The sequence below is a fragment of the Alosa pseudoharengus genome, unplaced genomic scaffold (genome assembly GCF_046254945.1).
Source record: "Alosa pseudoharengus isolate Yale_2024_CS ecotype anadromous, Long Island Sound unplaced genomic scaffold, YU_APseudo_1.1 YU_APseudo_1.1_scf_16, whole genome shotgun sequence".
In the NCBI taxonomy this organism is placed as follows: domain Eukaryota; kingdom Metazoa; phylum Chordata; class Actinopteri; order Clupeiformes; family Clupeidae; genus Alosa; species Alosa pseudoharengus.
The window spans coordinates 22,500,134-22,517,633 of NW_027468630.1; the positions used below are offsets into that span (position 1 = coordinate 22,500,134).

A 17,500-nucleotide genomic window follows, 5' to 3' on the forward strand; every position below is an offset into this window, starting at 1 on the left:
GGGAGAGATGGTTTAGGGGGTAAATGGGGGTGAGAGAGAGGACAGAGAAGGAGAACTTAAAAGCAGCCAAGGGAGGACTGAGGGAAAAGACAGAACAGAGAGGAGAAAAGAGAGAGGGAAGAGGAGAGATATGGGGGAGATAAATTTGGGTGAAATGTGGGGAGGAGAGAGAGTAGGAGCCGACCGACCGTGCAAGTAATACACTCACAATTGTCTCTAGAAATAGACGTGAGGCTGGAGCGACTCATGCGCGAACAGCTATGTCACTGTGAACCGAAACAGAATGGTCACATCAGGAAGGATAGAAATAATAATATGGTAATAATAATAATAAAACTATAATTATGAAAACATTAGCGTCTTAGCAGCTTATTAGACTATGATGCCTATGTATGACTGGACAAACGTACATCACTCATAAAAGATACAATTAAGCATAGGCTTTTATGCTTTACAGGAGGCTGGTAGTTTTGATGCTATTTGATACTTCTGATGGGCATACTAAACCTGACCCCACCTGACCCCACAGTTAAACCTTCATTTAAAGACAATCTATTTTTATATTTTATAAAAAATTATAAAATTTTATTCATTAAAAAAAATAGTCCATTATGGTGGCCCATTAGGGACATAAAGGAGGTGAGGAGGGGATGAAGGAGTGTAAGGAGTGCGGGGTTAGGACAAGGACAAGGGCAGGGGGAGAGAACAGAGGAGCAGGAGGCTGGAGGGAGAGGAGGTGAGAGTGGACAGAAGAAAGGATGAGGAAAATAGATGAAAGGAGGTCAGAGGTGAGATGAAGAGGAAGAAGAGACTGGAAGACAGAAGAGGCACTCTCTTGCCAAGGACCTATCTTTTTTACATTGCGAAGAGAGCATTCAGCTTTTGTGAACACCAAGCCTTGCTAGACACACAGTTTTTTCTTTGAGACCTCCGTACACAAACTCATTATGAGTGAACGGGTTTGCAATGCAATGAAAACAGATACACAACGATACAAAGACACACATGCACACACAATATTGTAAATGTTTTACTTCAAAGCAAAAACGAAAATGTTTGCTTTCTTTATTCAGGTGTTTTTGTCCTTTCCAATCACTTGATCTGCAATCGGAGCCAAAATGTGGCTCTGTGTGACAAGCTGTTAGGCTCGAAAGCACGGGGGGCGCAGAGATAACCCAAGATAGAGATGGTCAGATGTGGTCAGATGGACGCTGTCCCAGCAAAGCCCTCAATTATCTCTCAGAGTCATGGGGCACTGCAGCAAGGACAGGGCTTCCCAACAGAGGGCCACAAAACTTCATCACCCATAAGTCTTGCTATTACATGGGCTTTTGCACAAAGCCCAACAGGGCCACCAATGCCAGGGGATTCAGAACCAAAACCAAATGCTCCTATTATTCATATTACAATAGATATAACTCAGAGTGGCATGGCTGTATGCATCAGTCTCCAGGGAGAAAGCTTAATATGAGAAGGCTGGTCTGATCATCCGGAACCTTCAATCTTTTGTCAGCCCTTCAAGTCCTTTCAGTGAAGAAGCCAAAATCATGCTTTAGAGAGCCCCTCCCTCCTCTCTCTCTGTCTGTCTGTCTCTCTCTCTCTCACACACACACACACACACACACACACACACACACACACACACACACACACACACACACACACACACACACACACACACACACACACACACACACACACACACACACAGACAGACACACACACTTTGATGTGTGAGCAGTATTTTCCCAGACGAATCACATGTTAAAAGAGCAGCAAACAGACACACTGTCCGTTCAGAGCCACAGAGGAGTGTGTAAATAAGAAGGAATGATAGAAGAAGGTGTCCCACTCACCAGAGGCGTTCTTCAAGTAGCCATTGGAGTCCACCGAGGTGTACATGACATAAGGACCGGGCTGATTCACACCAAATGGCTGCCATGTGGAAACAAAAACACACACACACACACACACACACACACACACAGAGAGCGTTAAAACCATTGATCGCTGGAATATTTCTAGTGCATGTGTTTAGATGAAATAGTACTGCACCTGCTGTGTACGTGTGTGTGTGTGTGTGTGTGTGTGTGTGTGTGTGTTGGGGGGCGGGGTGGGGGTTGGGCTGACCCAGATAGAGAGGCTCAGGAGGCCATCACTCTGACAGGCGTGACAGGGGAATAGGCTGGCATCCACCAGCCCCACACATGATCACAGGCTGATAGCTAATCTACTGTAGCACCACACTATGTGTGTGTATGAGAGAAAGAGAGAGATAGAGAGAGAGAAAGAAAGAGAGAGAGAGAGGGGAGGGGGGGTCTGTAATTGTATAAGGAAATGAGTGCACAGCATTTAGATTAACTATGTGTGTATGTAAGTGTGTTCATGTTTGCATGTACTGTATGCGCGTGGTACATATACAGTTCAAGTGCATTAGTGTAAGAATGTGCATGTGTGTATTTCTCACAACTGCAAACCATTTTATCTTGACAGACAGACAGACAGACACACACACACACACACACACACACACACACACACACACACACACACACACACACACTTCCATTAAGAACATAAAAATACTCCTCTTCATTATATTAAAAACAACAAGCCTCCCTCCTCCTCCCTAAAAACCTCACTCTAAAATACTCTTCAGGGTTTCCCCAAATCGCTGCATTTTTTCTGAGCCCAATAAAAAGTTCAATAAACAAACTTAAAGCTTCCATTTCCTTAACTGTATACCGTACATAAGGCCACTAAAGACAGCAGTTATGACCAACGCTGAAGGACAGTGACCGTTCCTCTTCCAGTCCATTGGTGACGGTCTACAGGCTGGGTCTACATGCAAAGCAATCTACATCTCCACCAGCACCCTTTCAAAACGACACAGGGATCTGATGCCTGCCTCTTGCCGAAGCAACACAGTCAACTCTGCCCTGGTCAGAACATTTCAGACGTAGCTGATGACAGGATCCTCATCCTTTACAGAACAAAGGTTCCTCTCCAATATATTCCCCTGCATCTACCAGGCCCTCGGGAGGGACTTGTACTTGTAGAAAGAAGACAGTTAGAAGCCAGCACATACCGGTAGGTTCACATAATTGGCCATATTGCATTGGTTGACCACAGGAGTCCACCATACTGGTGCAGAAGTCCAGTGTTTAGAGGGTCCCAGAATCCAGAATCTTTGTGACAAGAACCTCACCGCTGTACAATAGTTCAAGTTCTATACAGGTCCACGGAGATAAACTGCCAGACACCTTCTGCAGAACACAATCCCAATTTCTGCCTAGTGTGCTTGAAAACACACCACAGACTCTAACGCTATACACTTTTGAGATTAGCAGATAAAGCCATCAGTTCTTAAGCTTAACTGATGAGGCTCCCTCATGCAACACTCTCAGGATCCCCAGGAACAGAGGTAAACATCATCTTGTCCTAAAATAAGAGTGCAATGTCTTTAGAGTGAGCAAGGTTCTCCAAGATTCTCTCTCTCATTAAATATTATCCTCACAGCATGAGGGCAATTCCCCCGACCCTAATTCCGACCCAACACACACACACACACACACACACACACACACACACTTGACTAACAGATCACAAAGGAGGGGGAAATCGTAACATGGGGAATACAAAGTAGAAGACAAAGTGGGCAAAGTGCTCCCCAGGTGGTTGGACCATTAGTTCAATATGAACAAGTGAAAGACTCTGCTTTGATCAAATAATCAATTTCTAAACCTGGAAGGGCACTCATATACAGCAGACCTCCACCAAGGACAAAAGGCCAATGTTAACGAAAAAAAAGGGCTCCTCCTCAGCTCAGCTAAACCCTCCTCCAAGCTTTATAAAAATCATGCCAACGGTTTGTCCAGTCTTGCTGACAGAAAGACTGACAAATAAAACATAAAAAGCATTATCCCTGTGGCAGAGGTAACAATATTACTGAATAATGCACATCCAGCATAATGAATTTAAACAACTCATTAAAAACACATGAGGAATGACACACTACAATTTCCCACATCCCTTTGGGTCTTGTGAGACTAGCCAAATGCAATTAATATAAACTAATCTTTCTGCCACAACCACTATAGACATCACTGAATGAAAGGTTAACTTACAGACTGGCAATACATACTCTATATACACTGGGATTGGGTCTTGTTATGTTAGGCCAAGCACAGTTGCATGTTGATTACATATTTCAAATATTACACATTGAACAAATAGCTTTAAAATAGCTTTAGTCAGCTTTAGACAGCTTTAGACTTTAGGGCAGTCGTGGCCTACTGGTTAGCGCTTCGGACTTGTAACCGGAGGGTTGCCGGTTCGAACCCCAACCAGTAGGCACAGCTGAAGTGCCCTTGAGCAAGGCACCTAACCCCTCACTGCTCCCCGAGTGCTGCTGTTGTTGCAGGCAGCTCACTGCGCCGGGATTAGTGTGTGCTTCACCTCACTGTGTGTTCACTGTGTGCTGAGTGTGTTTCACTAATTCACGGATTGGGATACAGTAAATGCAGAGACCAAATTTCCCTCACGGGATCAAAAGAGTATATTATACTTACTTACTTATAGTCTAGCCCTTAGCTCAACCTAATGCCACTAGCAACATCTTTATCTTCTCCCACTTTCTCTCTCTCTCTCCCTCTCCTCTCCCTCTCTCCTCCTCTCTCATCCATCTGAGCATTACATTCTATTCATTCACAAATCGCCCCCATCTGACTCCTCAGCAACACTGGGCCCACGATGAGGCGAACGGGCAAAACAAAAAATGAACAAAACAAAGCAAATCAATAAAGCAGCACCACATGATGATCTCTCTCCTTAGGAGACCCACACTGTCTGGGCAGAGGAGGTGCTAGGAGCTTTTTGAAGTTCTGGGAGAAACAAACAAACTGGCTTCCAAAGGCAGCGCATGTCCAGCTCAAAATAAACACGGGGGCTAAATAAATAAATAAACACATACATAAACAAACAAGTAAATTAATAATGATGTGTAAGTAGAAGTGAAACACAGACAAGACAGTGGGCGTGGGGAGGGGCGTGCAGTGCTCTCATCTGATCATGCAGTTTGATTGTGTGTGTGTGTGTGTGTGTGTGTGTGTGTGTGTGTGTGTGTGTGTTTAAGAAAGGTGAGTGGGAGTAGGAGAGGGAGTGGAAAAGAGGGATAGAATGGAATGAGAAACAAGCTGAATGTGATGTTCATATAAATGGTATGTGTGTGTGTGTGTGTGTGCGTGTGTCAAAGGTAGAGTGAGTGTGTGAGTTTGTGTGCATATGCCTATGCATTTGTCTCTGTTTGAGAAAGTGAAAGAGAAATAGTAAGTGTGTGTGTATGTTCACAAATTCAACATGTGTGTAACTGAGCCTATGTGTCCATGTGAGAGAGCAATTCAAGAATGGGTTTGTGCAAATGTTTGCTCGACTGTGAGCTTTGAGTGGCTTCATATGAGAGAGTGTGTGTGTGCGTGTGTGTGTGCCTCGGTGATCCTATGTTTGAGCTGTATATTAACTAATGCAGAGTTGACTTTGGATAAATGCCTGCCGACAAACAAGTTTGTTTAAGTGCAAGGTGTGTGAGTGTGTGTGTATGCATTCTAATTCTCATCTTAATATCTCCTCATTACAATGGATTATGATTCAACTGGCTAGCCAGTGTTTACTGTTTGCCTAATTAACACCAATGGCAAAAAATCAGAGCTGAGTTGCTAACACTTTGTCTGTCTCGCTCTCTCTCTCTCTCTCTCACACACACACACACACACAGAAAGAGATATAACAGAATGCTTCTGGTGGTGCTGCAGTTAAAAGAAGTTACCTGCTCTTTTGACAGTCCTAAAAAAGGCATGATCAAAATAGCGAGGACATGTCGGCGGTGTGTTATCACCCCAAGTTAAGCTCACTATTTGACAATCTCATACATCTGATTACACTGCAGTTGTCTTTTGTCTTGACTCAGTAGTGCCTACAGCACTATAAACTCGTATGGTGTGAAGTACATACACAAAGATTCTCTCTCACACACACACACACACACGCGCACGCGCACACACACACACACACACACACACACACACACACACACACACACACACACACACACACACACACACACACACACACACACACACACACACTGTACCTTCCATTCAATTTAATATCTTTCCTTTCATCTGTTTCATTCTTTCATCTTGTCCTCTATTATTCCTCATGGCTCAGACTCGTTTAAAGCACGTCCCCTTTATCGCAGCTTCAACCCCATCCCCACTTTCATCTCCTCCCTCGGACGCCTCTCTTCCCTTTACTTCACTTTTGCTCGCACAGCCCTCCCTCTCTCCCTCTCCTCTGTCTCCTCCTTCTCTCTAGGTGTTCTCAGCGTAGCTCCTCATCTCATTTAACAGTTAAAAGCTAAGGAGAGGGGTGGCCAGACACCAGATGAAAGAGCAGAATAGAGCAGTAGAGAGGGTCTGGAGGAGAGGGTGGCCCCGCGGGACGAAAGAGAAGGAATGACTCTACGAGGAGAGATATCAGAAATGGAGAGAAATTGGCAAAATGCAGCTTAGGGAGCAGAGGGCACAGACAAGGGCAGCGTGACTGTATGAGAGAGAGAGAGAGAGAGAGAGAGAGAGAGAGAGAGAGAGAGAGAGTGTGTGTGTGTGTGTGTGTGTGTGTGTGTGTGTGTGTGTGTGTGTGTGTGTGTGTGTGTTTGTTCTTGTATGTGTGTGTACAAAAGTACTGCTTCGGGAGCAGCATCAGAGTAAGAATCCCAAAGGAGAAAGGAAGAGAGGAGCAGAGAGAGAGAGAGAGAGAGAGAGAGAGAGAGAGAAAGAAATGAAGAAAGAAAGAAAGAAAGAAAGAGAGAGAGAGAAAGAAAGAAAGAAAGAGAGAGAGAGAGAGAGAGAGAGAGAGAGGTGGAGGTTGGGCTGGAGATTGAGAGATAGGCAGAGGAGTGAAGTGATGGATGGCAGGGACATGAGGAGACAGAGGAGCCCAAACTTCCCACAGCTGCAAACAGTACCTCAATCAATCACACACACCACAGAGCAGACACACACACTAGGTTTGCACACACACTTGCAGGGACAAATACAAGGGACAAAACACACACACACACACACTTTAATTGACACTGCTGACAAACCTACATAGTGTATGAGACATATAGGGAGACAACACACACACACACACACACACACACACACACACACTAGTGTTGTCACGATACCAAAATTATGACTTCGATACGATACCTGCCATAAATATCACGATGCTCGATACTGAAACGATACTACGGCGAAATTCTAAGATATCTGGAAAAGAAAGGACTCATACCTCCTCCAAGTGTATTGAGTCATTTGTGTTGAATTCGGTGCACTTTTGTAGTGTGCAGGTCAATTCTGGGTTCTAAACTTCCTACATAATTATTATTTTTATAGTCAGTAAAATAGTAGGCCTACTTTGTGTGATTAAGTCCTTTATTTTTTGTTATAGTTCATTTACATTGTGTTGTGTTTTGCCAATAAAGTAGCTTTAAATAGCCAAACTAGGCTAGATCAAGGTCAGTGTTGAAATTACTGCATGCAAATCACTGAATGCTATGCAGAGGGGCCTAATCTTTAGGCCATCTGATGTACATGTGTATATCGTATAGGCTTCCCTAGGCCTTCCCGTGTTCATGGGATTTCTTTGACAGTTGCAAAGGGAAAAATGTGAGGATAGTCTTCTTTGCGCCCAGTGTACAAATACGATGTTCCAACCACTCAGGTCTTCGTCAGATAGGCCTACACCATTACCTGTTGCAATATGTCTGTGTGCATTCCGACATTAGCCTACGTCTATTTCTTTGATAACATGATTTGCTACCAAAGATTGTTAAGGCGGAGCAAGATACTTCGTTGTAGTTCATGTCTATGGGCGCGAAATGGGGATCGAATCCTGTCTCCATAAAGAGGCGTGTCGATGACGTATTGATGAGCGTACTGTAAGTTGCAACCGGCCAACAGCAGCGGCATAAATAACTGGCGCACACCTAATATAAAGTCGATTTTCTCCAGACTGGAATGCTCAAAAATGCTAAAAATGTACCTGAAATGTTCAGAAGGGTTTGAGGATCATGAAAACGTGCCCAAAATTCACATTCTTAACTCTATAGAACCAAGACCTTAGCATATGTGGTAAAATTCTGAGCTATGCCCATAGACTTCAATGGAGCAGTCGCTGCCTCTGCTCTGCATAAAGGGGAATTTTGACCCCCCCTCGTGCGATCCGGGTTCCCGGAAGTGGCTCCTGATGAAATATCTTGCTCCGCCTTAATAGTCTGGACCAAACATTGAAAAAAGGCCTCAGAAAAGAGGCAGTACTGTAGGTATTTTTGAGGAAAAGTTGTTATACAGCATTTTTAGATAGTTCAAAGGGTCCTTAATACAATACAATACATTTTTTTTAGGTCCCAAGTTTCTCAGAATTTTTCTTCAAAAATGGATGCCTTGCTCTCAGGCGAGAAAATACTGGTAGATAGGGTAAAAATGTAAACCTTTATGGATCACCACAAAACTTTCCCAGTTTGTCACGTACACTAAGACAAGTATTTTTTGTATTACAAGTTTTCTGAAATGTAATGTTTAAATATGCAAATGAGGCTTAATCTACTGAAATATGCGCTAAAATGCACACATTTCCAAACTTAGGCTAGGGGTACTACTATGATCGCATCAAAATGGCTAGTTTTAAAATACTAAAGCGGCTTGACACAACTTGACACTTTGCTTGTACTATTATCAGTCAGGCTTCCTACATATGAACTCGAGCATTGATAACATTGTTCGTTGCAAAGAATTTACTTTAAATACGTTTTTGTTAGCACAGGACCTACATCGCCTTGTCTTCCGGTTGTTGCCATAGGTAAGGTCCAGTGTTGTTATTTTAAGGAAACGTCTTCTAGGCTACACAAACAATGTTCCCAATGCTCAAGTTCATGTGTAGAGACCCTGGTGATACTACGAGTAAAGTTTCATGTTGTGTCGAGCCTTCTTAGTGTTTTAAAAATAGTGATTTTGATGCTATTATAGCAGTGCCCCTAGCGCTCCTATTCAAAAAGCCAATAGTTTGGCCAGGGACCAGATGATAACTACATCCATAATGAAAAGACAAAAGGCAGAATGAAATGGGACAATGCAGATGAAGATGCTTTGCTTGCAGTCTTGCAGAGGTTTGGCCTTTTCTCTGCCAACCTGTCCCAGACCCTGCAAAACATTGCAAACTTGAACACGCAGGATATTGAAAAGGAGCTGTTGACAGAACCACAGAAAGGTCAAAGTCAATTAGATACATTTGTTGTTGAGAGGCTGTTGCCATCTGGGGGGGGGGGGGGGGGGGGGGGATGAGTCTCGTTCAGGGACAAACTTAAAAAGAAAAAGTATTTAACGTTTGCGTCTTTGTTTGAAGTTAAGAAGTCAGATCCAAAAACTGGAAAGGTGAAAACTGTCAAGGCAGACCGAAACATTCTGCAGCGCCTCATTGCTGCATATGATGCAGGGCGCCCAGTCAATCTTGACAGCATTATGATGCATGAACTATTTGTTGTGCCCTTGTCTCTGGCAGATGTAAATGGACAGCTTTGGTCAGGTTCAAAGGCAGTGTTTACTAAGATTCTAGCTGCTGGCATGCCATGTCCCAACCACCTTGATAACAGAGACCTTCGGGATGAACCAATGCTCATCATTTATGGTCAAGCTTTGGTCACTGCCATTGGAAAGCCACAAGCAGTGAAAACAAGAGTTTTGGGGACCTTGCTGATGTTTTTGTAGAATCTGTTCTCAGAAGTGGAGCACAATTCCAGCGAATTGATGTTTTGTTTGATCGCTACCACACACATTCTATCAAAAGTGGAACATGAAAGCGCCGTGGAAGAGACTTGGTGGCAATCAAAAGACCAATTGAGAGCAGAGATTTGCCTCTTCCTGCAAAGTGGGAGAACTTTATTGCTCATGCAGACAACAAGGCTGATCTTGCACACTTTTTATTCCAACAGCTGATTGTTGGAGCTCCAGCAAATAAGATCATAGTTGCTGCAGGTGGCTTCAGTGATGAAGAGAGAGTTGAAGCCTCTAATTCAACCTTTAACACTGACTGCTTGGAAGCCAAGCATGAAGAAGCAGACACAAGAATTGTTCTTCACTGCATAAGAAGCAACGCATCAAACATTGTTGTCTCAGCGAGAGACACCGACATCTTGGTACTGCCGATTGCCCATTTCCACATGATGTCATGCCAAAAGATCTGGATGAAGGCACGCAATAGTGGAACATTTGCAGATGGAACCACAGGTCCTTGATCTGCTTCCAGGTTTTCATGCGCTGACTGGAAGTGACTCAACTTCCTGGGATGGAAAATGGAGGAAAGTTCACTTGTTCCTCAACTCATGTCACCTCCGGTTCCGGATGCTTGTGAGGAGTTTATATCCTGTGGTTGCACCAAAGAATGCAAGACAGCTAGATGCAGTTGTAAGCCTAACCCATGTACTGCTGCTTGCAAATGCAGAATGTCATGTGATACTTGTATGAATCAATAATAAGTAAAAAGTAACATTTCAGAAAACTGAGTTTTACGGTGATATCTGTTTTTTTTTTTGCCCCATTCATACGGTGGTGTTTTGAAAGTGTGAGAGACGCATATTGTATCAGTACAAAATATTAGGAACTGGTACCCTAATGAATATGTTATATAGTGGATTTATATTCAGGAGACATTGAACCTTCAAAATATCATGTATAACAACTTTTCCCCTCAAATGGCTTCATCCAATGTGTACGTGTCAAATTAGGAAATTTGTGCATATTAGCGCATATTTCAGTAGATTAAGCCTCATTTGCATATTTAAACATTACATTTCAGAAAACTTGTAATACAACAAATACTTGTCTTAATGTAATTGACAAACTGTGAAAGTTTTGTGGTGATACATAAAAGTTTAAAATTTTACCCTATCTACCAATATTTTTCTCGACTGAGTGCAAGGCATCTATTTTTGAATAAAAATTCTGAGAAACTGGGGACCTAAAAAAAAATTTATATGGTGGATTTGTATTAAGGACAATTTTAACTATCTAAAAATGCTGTATAACAACTTTTCCTCAAAAATGCCTAGGCCTACAGGGTTACAGAATCCTGAAATCTGGTCCTGACTATAACAATCTTTGTTGCTACCACGTAACAATAAGCCGCTATTATTATTTCGGGTAACCTATCCTACATCTGGGCAATACTTATTGAACAAATTGCAGTCTACATGCCATGACAAATATTACCAGTAGTACTGACCGAACATGAAATAGATTGTTTAGAAGTTATGGTAGCCTAATGTTATTCTGGCGTGAACATTGCGCTTTCATCACATTAGCACCCTATGATTACAGCTCGTTATGTCTCGTCAAAATAATTACAGCTCGTTATGTCTCGTCAAAATTAATTGATGAAGGAAGGTTCGCTTTATCCCAGAGAACCATATTCGTTTCACTTAGGCTAGACTAAAACAGAAGAGAAGAACTTGGCACTAACCATGTAGTCGTGTTTTCTATAGCATATTCGTTAACCTGTCGTTCTTTGAACAAAAATGTTGGGATATGTCTGTGAGGTGTTTAGCCAAGTTCCATGCGTAGCCTACTGCTTTTAAATGACTTTGAAACATATTTCACAAACGGGCCTCTGTGTACCTGATGGCTTGCCTTCACTATTCGCGATGTATCCGAAATAGTTGCAGATTTCACTTCACCTTTTGTTTTATCCACAAGGCCGAGGACGGTCGGCAAAGAACTAATGTATGTTGACGTTGGCTGCGCACTCACTCACTCAGAGCTGCCTGCTTGACACGCCCACTTGCCTAGATGCGTGCAAGGAGCAGTGAGAGCAGCAGTTCACGCAGACACCGAACGTTAATTTTAATAAAGTATCGATTCTAAAAACGTCGGAAATCGTATCGTTTTTTTTGCGTGAAGGCATCGTGATACCTTTTTAGTATCGATACACTGTGCAACACTAACACACACACACAGACGGTCAATACAATCAACAGAGGACGGCACAGAGAACCAGGGGAGAAACACACACACACACACACACACACACACACACACACACACACACACACACACACACAAATGACAACAACCATGTGCACACTGTGCTCCTACCTTCACATTGTCTGGACACACCTTGGGGCAAAGACCGCTGAGCACTGAAAAAGAACAGAGAAGGGCAGAATTACAACTCTGAGTGGACATCGAGATTTGGCACACATGCACGCACACCCAAATATGCTCAGTTAAGAGTCACGCATACACACACACACCCAATACAAACACACCAATTTCACCCTCAACTATGCTTGCAGAGAACCTCTGTGTTGTGAAATTACTTTTGAAGCAATGACGGTCCAGAGTGAAACAAAAAGGAAACATCATTACACAGTCTCTTGTCACTCCAGACACCATCAAACAAATGAAAATGGGTTCCATTACCCACTGTGCTTTGCTCTGCTGTGTGCTGGTATACACAAGGAAATGCCAACACAGCATGCGCATCTGGGTAATGTTTGTTTGCTTGCTTGCGTGTGTGTGTGTGTGTGTGTGTGTGTGTGTGTGTGCGAGAGAGAGCGAGTGAGTAAGTGAGTTTATGTGTGCATGTGTGTGTTTGTGAGAGAGTTTATGTGTGCATGTGAGTGTTAGTGTGTTTGTGTGTGCATGTTTCTCAGACCACCTGAGGAAGAGATCAGAAAGAAAGTGCATGCCACCAGCAAAATCTTTACTGGGTCTCTCCGCAAGCTTCTCTCTCTCTCTCTCCCCTGATTCAGCTACTGGTGTCTTGTGTGTGAATGCGGACTGAATTAGCATGGGAGAGGGCTGCCTCCTCTGATGCCTGCGCACAAAAGGCCCCATTCAAAGCCACCACATGAAAGGGGTCCTTCAGAGCTCCGGACAGCCTTGCTGGAGGTCACTGTGGATTTAGCTTTATGGAAAGTATAGGCTCCTCCTAACTGACTTCCTTCATAAGGACACACACCGCAGGGGCTTCAACCAATGAACAAATCTGCTCATGTAAGTTTGTTTGGGTACAAACATTTGCACACATACAGAGTCAGACACATGCTCTTTTAATTTACTTCATATTGCCAGTGACATCAAAACAAATCCTAAAGTTAAACAAAATTTATTGTGAAAACTACCTTATTTTCTCTGCTTGTGTGACACATTTCAAAATTGCTAAAACAAAAAAAAAACAGTGCAGTTTACAGAGTACAGTGATTTGTACACTAGATTAACGATCTGCTTCGCAAGAGTGCCATTTCATTCTTCATACAGAGACTTGGCCACGCTTTGTTTGAAGAACCACCTCCATTCCTTTATGAATTTCCTAGTGATTTGAGAGATTAAGAGCTTTGGCTGCCTCCCCCGAGGAACAAACAGGATGGGGAAACGTCCACTTTATGTGATGTGTCACTTTTTTTCCAGGCCCTTGGCCTTACAGATTGCCAACACTTCATAAATCGCCGCTGCCACACTCGCTAACTTTCTCAGAGTGCGATTCGATAGCTTTGTGTGAAGTTACAGCTAATGCGTTTCCCTCCCAGCAACCAGGCACCTGCGCGCGGTGGGTCTGAGAAATAGGAATAATATGCTCTCTGAACATTACGACCCGTATCGCCATAACACAGGGAGAAAGTGAGAGAGCCGTAAAATTATATATTTGAAAGCAAAGAAACACAACTGAGGGTAAACCCAGGTAAAAGAAAGCAGAGTTCTCCAAAGGCGTGAAGGGGTAGGGGTGGGGTGTGTGTGTGTGTGTTTGAGTGTGTGTGTGTGTGTGTGACGGGGTGGGGTTGTTTAGGGGCGAGGTGTGGTGGAGCGAGGTGTGTGCAATGAAAAGAAACAAATCATTAGAGGCTTTGATTACTCCAAGGTCAGCCTTTTCATTCTCGCTCAGGTGGCCGGTCGACGGCGATCCGTAAACAAGCAGGCTCTCGGAGAGAGAGAGAGAGAGAGGCGAGCTCATGTTTAGCTAATGAGAGTCTGAGGGGGAGTTTTTGTCCTTGACTTCTCCCCGCGGCGTTCTCGTCATTTAAATGGCACAGACAAACCCCGGCACGCTCGCTCTGCACCCTGTTGCAAAATTGAAATAACAAACTGAACTTCTTCAAGGTAATGTGGCTGTCACACGCTGTCCTTCTGGATTATGTCCTTTATGGCCACATTTCACAGTTAACATTTTACATCTGACACTTAGCATTTCACAATGTTATGTCAGTGTCTTTGTTATGACTGTTACTCATTCTACTCTGTCTCGCTCTCTTTGCCTCACCACTGGAGAATCTGCTGAAAAAGCACCTCTTTAGGAGGCTTTGTCAAGTGGGTTTGACAGCATGGTGTTCGTGTGGCAGTTTTGACATCTACATCGTCTTGGCAACTGCATGGGGATGACAGTCTGGTCTCAGGTGACTCAAACACAGGGTGGACAATCTACACACAGCTATCACCTTTATACTACAAAACCTCATAGCACATTAGTATTTCTCATAATATATGAAACAGTAGTCACTCGCATTACAGTCAGACAGATAAATGTACTGTGCATGTAACAGAATAGTTAAAATATGACATGGTATAAAGTTATTCTCAGTAAGGTAAAGTCCATCAGTGCAAGGGAATATCACCAGCTGGCTGAACAAATGACAAAAACAAACAATAACAAAAACAACAACAACGAAACACACATGTGCAGGGTAGGCGAGCCAGGCCATGCAGCCCTAGAGTTAGGGACATCTGAAAGAGCAACAACATGCATTTGGGCAGCCCTGAATCAAGGTTATGACAGACTCACCACACCACATCACACCACATCACACCCCCAACAAACCCCACAGCAGACAGAGCAGATGGCACCTCTTCCCTTGAACGTATCCCTACACCTACGTAGCAGTATACAAAATACGATCATCATCTTAAGCATTATATAAGTCACCCCATAAGATGGTTTTCCAAGAAATGATCTAGCATAAATCTAGCTAGATGTCAATGCTAAACGGAACCATTTTTAGGCTATTTTGTTTGTGCATGTTTGAAAAGTGCAGATTTATATGTAATGCACAGTCTATTTAATTTGGGGTAAGTTAGAATGGGTGTAACAGGGTGGACAGAATACTACATAGCTACTGAGTCATGCTGCATGACTGTGAAAAGACTCTAAAAATAAGGCCATGGATAAAACCGAAGGAGAAAGAGGAATGAGAGAGGTAGAGAGAGAGAGAGATGGAGGTAGAAACAGGTAGAGACGAAGAGAAGAAAGAAAGACAGAAACATCTGTTCAATTACTGTGTTTTATAAGTACCGGAAACAGATGCCTGTCAGAAGAAATTCAGAGGAAATTAAATTCATACAAAATGCTCCCACCGACTGCTTGCCATTTCTGAAATGTCAGCCCTTCTGACGAGCCATGATTGAGCCAGCCAGGGCGCCATGGAAAAGCAGACAATACAGAGAAACACGCCGGCTCAGTGCAGAAACTCATTCTACAGTAAATCATCTCTCTCTCCCTTTCCTCCCTCCCTCCCTCCCTCTCTCTCTCTCACTCTTCATCCCCTTCTCTATCAGAGATGACGGGAACGTGGGCTTTAAAGATCTATTTCTGTACAGCAGTTCAGAGACGTATGCAGCATTGGCCATTCAGGGCTAGCGCTGTCCGTATTTCACATCATTAAATCTCCTCTCTGTGAGGTTCCTCTTGGCGAGCGGGGCCGACCCCAGACAATCTCCCAGGACACGCGGCCAGCTAAATGTTCCCCATGCCTGTGAGCACAAAAGGGACTGTATCCTCAGCCTGACATCTTCTACTGTGAGAGAGCCGGAGATTCATGTGTGTCTGAAGTCTAACCTGCTGAAACACCCATTTGACTCAGAGTCGATGGACAGATGAAAAGACAGACGGATGGACAGATAATAAGATAAATAGGCAAACTGACAGCAAGACAGAAAGTCAGGATGACAGACACACACAGACACACACACACACACACACACACACACACACACACACACGCACTGCGCACACACACACACCGCGCACACAATCCAGATTATTTTTTCTGAACTCACTATACAATATTAAGGACTTAATTGCAGTGTGTTCTATGTAGGCCACTATGCACCAGAATGATAACTGATGGTGCTGGTTCATTAGATTTTTGCCACAAGTGGATACGACACAGACACCAGAACCCACAGAGGAAACGGGAAAGGATGAGCTGAAGATGGGAGAGAGAGAGAGAGAGAAAATGGATAGAAAAAGTCACACAGACAGAGGGAAAGAGATTTGAGCGTCATGTGTCCTTCACAAATGACTGGACATGCTCCAAGACCAGGAGGCTTTCACAGAGACAACCTTCTCTCTTCCTCTCTCTCGTTTGCTCTCCATCTCTCTGTTCCCTTTTTTCTCCGTTTGCCACTCTCCTCCACTGCTCCTCTCTTTGTCCCTTGTTCCATCTTTTCTCTCTCACCCTCTCTTCCCTTTAAGTCTACTTCATTGTCTCCAGCACACACACACACACACGCACACACACACACACACACACACACACACACACACACACACGCACGCACACGCACACGCACACGCACACGCACACGCACACGCACACGCACACGCACACGCACACGCACACGCACACACACACACACGCACACGCACACGCGCACACGCACACGCACAAACACACACGCACATGCACACACACACGCACACACTTCAACACAATCTTGAGAGAAAGTGGAATAGAACATTATATCCAATATTCCAATATGTGGTTTAATGTTCTGCATTTCTCATTAGTGGGTCACTTTGATTACTAAAAGTATGATTCTATGTAATGACTGTATGATATCTGTACTGTCCCTGTGTATATCTGTGTGTGACTGTATTTAGAGATAAGCGGGAATATTATGACTTTGCAGTGTTTCACTGTTCTGCATGGCTGCGTCAGTAGCTATCTGCTTCGAATTGCCAGGTTGCCACTAATCAGGGTCTGATTCAGTGTAGTCCACGTGAGATGGGATGACCAACGCCATCTCCCGTCATCCTGGAAGGATACTTAAACCCTAACTATTTCCTTGTCTAGTTAGAGCAGCTGATGGATCTTTAGGTGAAGTCATGCTGTCGCTCCCTTGATGCGCATCATTGTAAATAAACTCTGTTCCTGATTTTTTATACTGTTGGTCTGACTGGGTCTCTATTAAATCTATGGTATCAAAATTACCATCAATCTGTAAAGTGAATCATTCATTCTCATCTCTTTTTATTGTCTGTCTGTGTGGTAAAGGTAGAGGTGAGGTCATGATTGTGTTTTGTGCTGTACCGACCTCTCACCACTGACACACCCACACACACACACACACACACACACGCACGCACACACACATGCACGCACACATGCAGTCAAGTACACACACAC

The 17,500-nt window shown here is 43.7% G+C and overlaps 1 protein-coding gene across 1 annotated transcript in view; it reads right to left on the bottom strand.

Annotated features, from left to right (window-relative positions):
• The window catches only part of itfg1 (integrin alpha FG-GAP repeat containing 1), a 163,049-nt gene that overhangs the window by 33,471 nt on the left and 112,078 nt on the right, over positions 1 to 17,500 (bottom strand). The window contains exons 13-14 of the mRNA XM_076287477.1: positions 12,195 to 12,238; positions 1,857 to 1,935 (exon numbers count right to left, since the gene is read on the bottom strand). Coding sequence (XP_076143592.1) covers positions 1,857 to 1,935; positions 12,195 to 12,238 — 123 coding nt within the window. The remainder of the gene's footprint in view (positions 1 to 1,856; positions 1,936 to 12,194; positions 12,239 to 17,500) is intronic.